The sequence below is a fragment of the Lipotes vexillifer genome, unplaced genomic scaffold (genome assembly GCF_000442215.2).
Source record: "Lipotes vexillifer unplaced genomic scaffold, Lipotes_vexillifer_v1.1 scaffold1129, whole genome shotgun sequence".
In the NCBI taxonomy this organism is placed as follows: Eukaryota; Metazoa; Chordata; class Mammalia; order Artiodactyla; family Lipotidae; genus Lipotes; species Lipotes vexillifer.
The window spans coordinates 3034318-3039293 of record NW_006789022.1 but is presented as its reverse complement, the minus strand read 5'-3'; the positions used below and the strand labels follow the sequence as shown (position 1 = coordinate 3039293).

The following is a 4976-nucleotide window of genomic DNA, read 5'->3' as shown; positions in this document are numbered from 1 at the left end:
TATTTTAGATTATTTAGAGACCATGTACATGCCAAAGTCCAATGTTGATTTTACAGAATCACTGAGAAGAAGCATGTTAAGTGAGTAAACCTTTAAACAGATTTAATGTTCATCAGATAGAAGTATCTTTGGTAAATAATTTTCTCTATGACTTTACTTAAAAAACGAATACCTCGTGATTCCAGACAGATTGGGGAAATTGCTTCCAATGTTCTGGTGCAGTAGCGAAGTGACGAGAACCATTGATGAGAAACTGACGTGAGGTCACATAGATTTAGTGTGAGTTAATGAAAGGAAACATTTTTCTCCCTTTGAACTTACCTCTACAAATTCATTGTGAGTTTTCTTGAAAATTGCCTCTTCACAATGGCCTTTGAGGAGCTCCTGAATGAAGTTGGTGGCCTGGGAAAATTCCAGATCCTTCAGATGGTTTTCGTTCTTCCTCCGGTCATGATAGCAGCCTGTCACATACTGCTGGAGAACTTCACTGCAGCCATTCCTGGTCATCGCTGCTGGGTCCCCATCCTTGACAATGACACTGACTCTGCTAATGGCACTGGGACCCTCAGCCAAGACACCCTCCTGAGAATCTCCATCCCACTGGACTCAAACCTGAGGCCAGAGAAGTGTCGTCGCTTCCTCCTCCCCCAGTGGCAGCTCCTTCACCTGAACGGGACCTTCCCCAACATGAGTGACCCGGACACGGAGCCCTGCGTGGACGGCTGGGTGTATGACCGAAGCTCCTTCTTCTCCACCGTCGTGACTGAGGTAAAGGCCCCATTTACCTCTTCTGAGTGCATGGTGTGGGTGTTTAGAATAACACAAATAGGCACTATTCAAATACTCAGTTACTGAGTAGGTAGTATAACCAGCTCTCTTTTATTCTTTCAGTGATTGTTTATCTTTTTAATTGCCAAACACTTACATTATAACTGAGGATGATGAAATCAACAAACTGCTTATGAATTTTACTATCACAAAGCTTAAAATGTAATGTGAAGATTGACGTTTAGACAAGGACATACTTGATATAATATGTGAAAAATTATTCTTTTTTTTTTTTTTTGTGGTACGCGGGCCTCTCACTGCTGTGGCCTCTCCCGTTGCGGAGCACAGGCTCTGGATGCGCAGGCCCAGCGACCATGGCTCACGGGCCCAGCCTCTCCGCGGCATGTGGGATCCTCCCGGACCGGGGCACGAACCCGTGTCCCCTGCATCGGCAGGCGGACTCCCAACCAGGGCGCCACCAGGGAAGCCCTGAAAAATTGTTCTTGGTCACTTGTTCTCAGTCTAGTTGCAATTGGAAATATTTGTATTAACTTTAAAAATTTCCATTTCCTGACTAATTGTCAGAGAAACAAATCAGAATGTATTTCACTATAGGTGTGATCCAGGCATCAGTGATTAAAAAGAAATAAACAAACCTCAATTTTTCCAATGTGTGACAAAGATTGAGAACCACTGAGGTATGCAGTGCTCAGTCAATATGAAGATTGTCCCTGGTATAACCTGGGAGAGTGAGCTGAAGATCTAGCGAAAGCCATGCTTAAGCTGACACATGAATGATACAGATGACTAGATGTAGTAAAGGAAACCAGAGGGCATGTTCACTGAGGGCTATTGGAGTGAGTGCACATCGAATGGTAAAAGATGCTGTGAAGCTCCTCTGTGCTGGTTTCCTTTTCTTCCAGTGGGACCTCGTATGTGATTATCAGTCACAGAAACCAGTGGTTCAATCCTTATTCATGGCTGGAATGCTGGTGGGGGGCCTCATATATGGCTATCTCTCAGACAGGTGAGTGTCTCCAGATCACTGCTGCCATTCCTCTGTGGTGTTTTCACAGTTTATGATTAATTGCTTCATAAAGATTCTTTATTGAGTACCAATATACAATTTATACTGTTGTGGGTTGCCTTGGTTCCAAGGGAGCTATAGACGGAAGTGCAGAATTAGAATCATTGTGATGAATGTCATTTTGTTGCCACAGAGCTCTCTGTACTGGACACAGAAATAACCTCTTCATAAGATCTGGGTGCATTTCAGAATAGTAGTTTGAGGTGAGTTACCATAAACTTCATTTATAAAGGTGAGAAGGAGTTACCAATGGGAAGAGAGAGGAAGGTGCTTCAAGATAGGAGGTTCTGCCTGTTTGAAGAAACAGCATTGTAGGCCTTTCCCAAGGATTCAGTGAGCTAAATGTTTGTGGGTTCTCACATTAGTCCTCATATCATGGTTACCCCACTGTAATTAGTATTGATTTCTATAAAATTTATGTGCTCAGTGAGATGGTACTGAAGTTGAATTAGAAATAATTGTGGCTATAATCTGTATGTTTAATTTTGTAAGAGAAAAAAAAGCCTCATTAGAGGTAATACTTTCAACAATATAAGGTAACTAATCTATAGAACTCAGGAGTCATAATTTTTGGAGTGAGAAGTTTGGGTTATCCTGTGCCTGGCAGGGGTGATCCAAAAGTAAGAGGACCAGCATGGCTGGCACATACTCAAGTATCCCATAGGGGAAACGGGAGGCTTAAAGTATCCCTTGTCATCTGTAAGCCTAACGTCCTTTAATCTTACAGCTGAAAATTATGGACTCTGAATGTGTCACCTCTCGAATCATGATTCTGTTCTATTGGTTTATCTGCCTCTTTATATGCCAGTACCATACTCTTTTGATTATTATAGCTTTGTAATATAGCTTGAACTAGACAGTGTTCTGCTTCTAGCTTGGATCTTCTTTGTCAGGATTGTTTTGACTATTTGGGTTCATTTGTGATTTCATATAAATTTTTGGACAGTTTTTTTCTGTTTCTGTGAAAGATGCCACTGGAATTTTGATAGATATTGCACTGAATCTATAGATGGCTCTGGGTAGTGTGTACATTTAAAAAATATTAATTTTTCCCATCCATGAACATGAGTTCTTTCCATTTATTTTTGTCTACTTCAATTTCTTTCATCATCTTGTTTTATTCAGTGTCCAGATCTTTCATCTCCTTAATCATTTTATTGTTTTTGATGCTATACTAAATGGGATTGTTTCTTTTATTACCCTTCTCAGATATTTCATTGTTGGTATATAGAAATGTGTTTGATTTTCATAAGTTGATTTTGTTTCCTGCAATTGTACTGAATTTGTAGATAAGTTCTAACAAAGTTTTTGGTTGAGTCTTCAGGGTTTTCTATATACAAGTTCATATCATCTGTAACAAAAAGAATATAATTCCTTTTTTCCCATTTGAATGCATTTTACTTCTTTTTCTTGTCTGATAGCTCTGATTAGGACTTCCAGGATTATGCTGATAGGAGTGGTGTGAGTGGGCTCCCTTTATTCCCTTGAACTTAGAGGAAAATCTTGCAAACTGTCACTACTGAGTACGATGTTATCTGAAGGCTTGTCATATACACTTTTATTGTGTTGAGGTATGTTTCTTCTACACCCAATTAATTGAGCATTTTTATCATGAAAGGATATTGTATTATATAAATGGATTTTCTTTATCTTTTGAAATGATCATATGATTTTTAACTTTCATTCCATTAATATAGTGTATCACATATATTGATTTCCATATGCTGAACTCCTTGCATCCTAGGGATGAATCACACTTCATCATATTGTATGACCCTTTTAATGTGCTATTAAATTTGGTTTGCTATTATTTTGATGAGAAATTTTTTGCATCTATATTCATCAGAGATGTTGGACTGTAGTTTTCTTGTTGTGTCCTTATCTGATTTTGATATCCTGAAAATGGTGGTCTTCTAAAATGAGTTTGACCATAATTCAAAAAGATACATGTACCACAAAGTTCACTGCAGCACTATTTACAATAGCCAGGACATGGCAGCAACCTAAACGTCCATCGACAGATGAATGGATGAAGAATATGTGGCACATATATACAATGAAATATTACTCAGCCATGAAAAGGAACGAAATTGAGTTATTTGTAAGGTGGAAGGACCTAGAGTCTGTCATACGCAGTAAAGTAAGTCAGAAAAACAACAGGAAAATGTATGCTAGCACACATGTATGGAAACTAAAAAAATGGTACTGATGAACCTAGTGGCAGGGCAGGAATAAAGATGCAGACATAGAGAATGGACTTGAGGATACAAGGGGAAGGGGAAGCTGGGATGAAGTGAGAGAGTAGCATTGACATATATACACTACCAAATGTAAAATGTATGGCTAATGGGAAGCTGCTGCATAGCACAGGGAGATCAGCTCAATGTTTGGTGATGACCTAGAAGGGTGGGATAGGGAGGGTGGGAGGGAGGCTCAAGAGGGAAGGGATGGGGGAAATATGTATACATATAGCTGATTCACTTTGTTGTATAGCAGAAACTAACACAACATTGCACAGTAATTATACTTCAATAAAGATATTAAATAAATAAATAAACAAATAAATAAGTAAGTAAATAAATAAATAAAATGAGTTTGAGGCTATTCTCCTCTTCAGTGTTTTGGAAATATTTGAGGAGAGTTGGTGTTTATTCTTCAAATGTTTGTAAGAATTCACCTGTGAAGTTATCAGGTCTTTTAAAAAAAGTTTAAATATAGTCAATTTATAGTATTGTATTAGTTTCAAGTACATAAAATTGTGATTCAATATTTTTATAGATTATATTCCATTTAAAGTTATTACAAATTAACAGCTACATTTACTTGTGCTCTACAATTTATCCTTGTGGCTTATCTATTTTATTCATAGTAGTTTGTGTCTCTTAATCTCATCCCCTATCTTGCCTCCCCCGCCCTTCCCTTTCCCCATGGGTAACCACTAGTTTGTGAGTCTGTTTCTGTATAATTACATAATTCATTTGTATTATTTTTTAGATTCCACATATAAATGAAAGCACAGAGTATTTGTCTTTTTCTGTCTGACTTTTTTCTCTAAGCATAATACTCTGTAGGCCCATCCACAGTGTTGCAAATTTCCTTCTTTTTTTTTTTTTTTTTTTTT

General features: G+C 38.1%; 1 protein-coding gene across 1 annotated transcript in view; it reads left to right on the top strand.

The window, feature by feature from the left end:
• The first annotated feature begins 366 nt into the window (after positions 1-366).
• LOC103069108 (solute carrier family 22 member 10) overlaps positions 367-4976 on the top strand; it is a 45459-nt gene continuing 40849 nt past the window's right edge. Inside the window, exons 1-2 of the mRNA XM_007462109.1 lie at positions 367-768; positions 1692-1795. Coding sequence (XP_007462171.1) covers positions 367-768; positions 1692-1795 — 506 coding nt within the window. The remainder of the gene's footprint in view (positions 769-1691; positions 1796-4976) is intronic.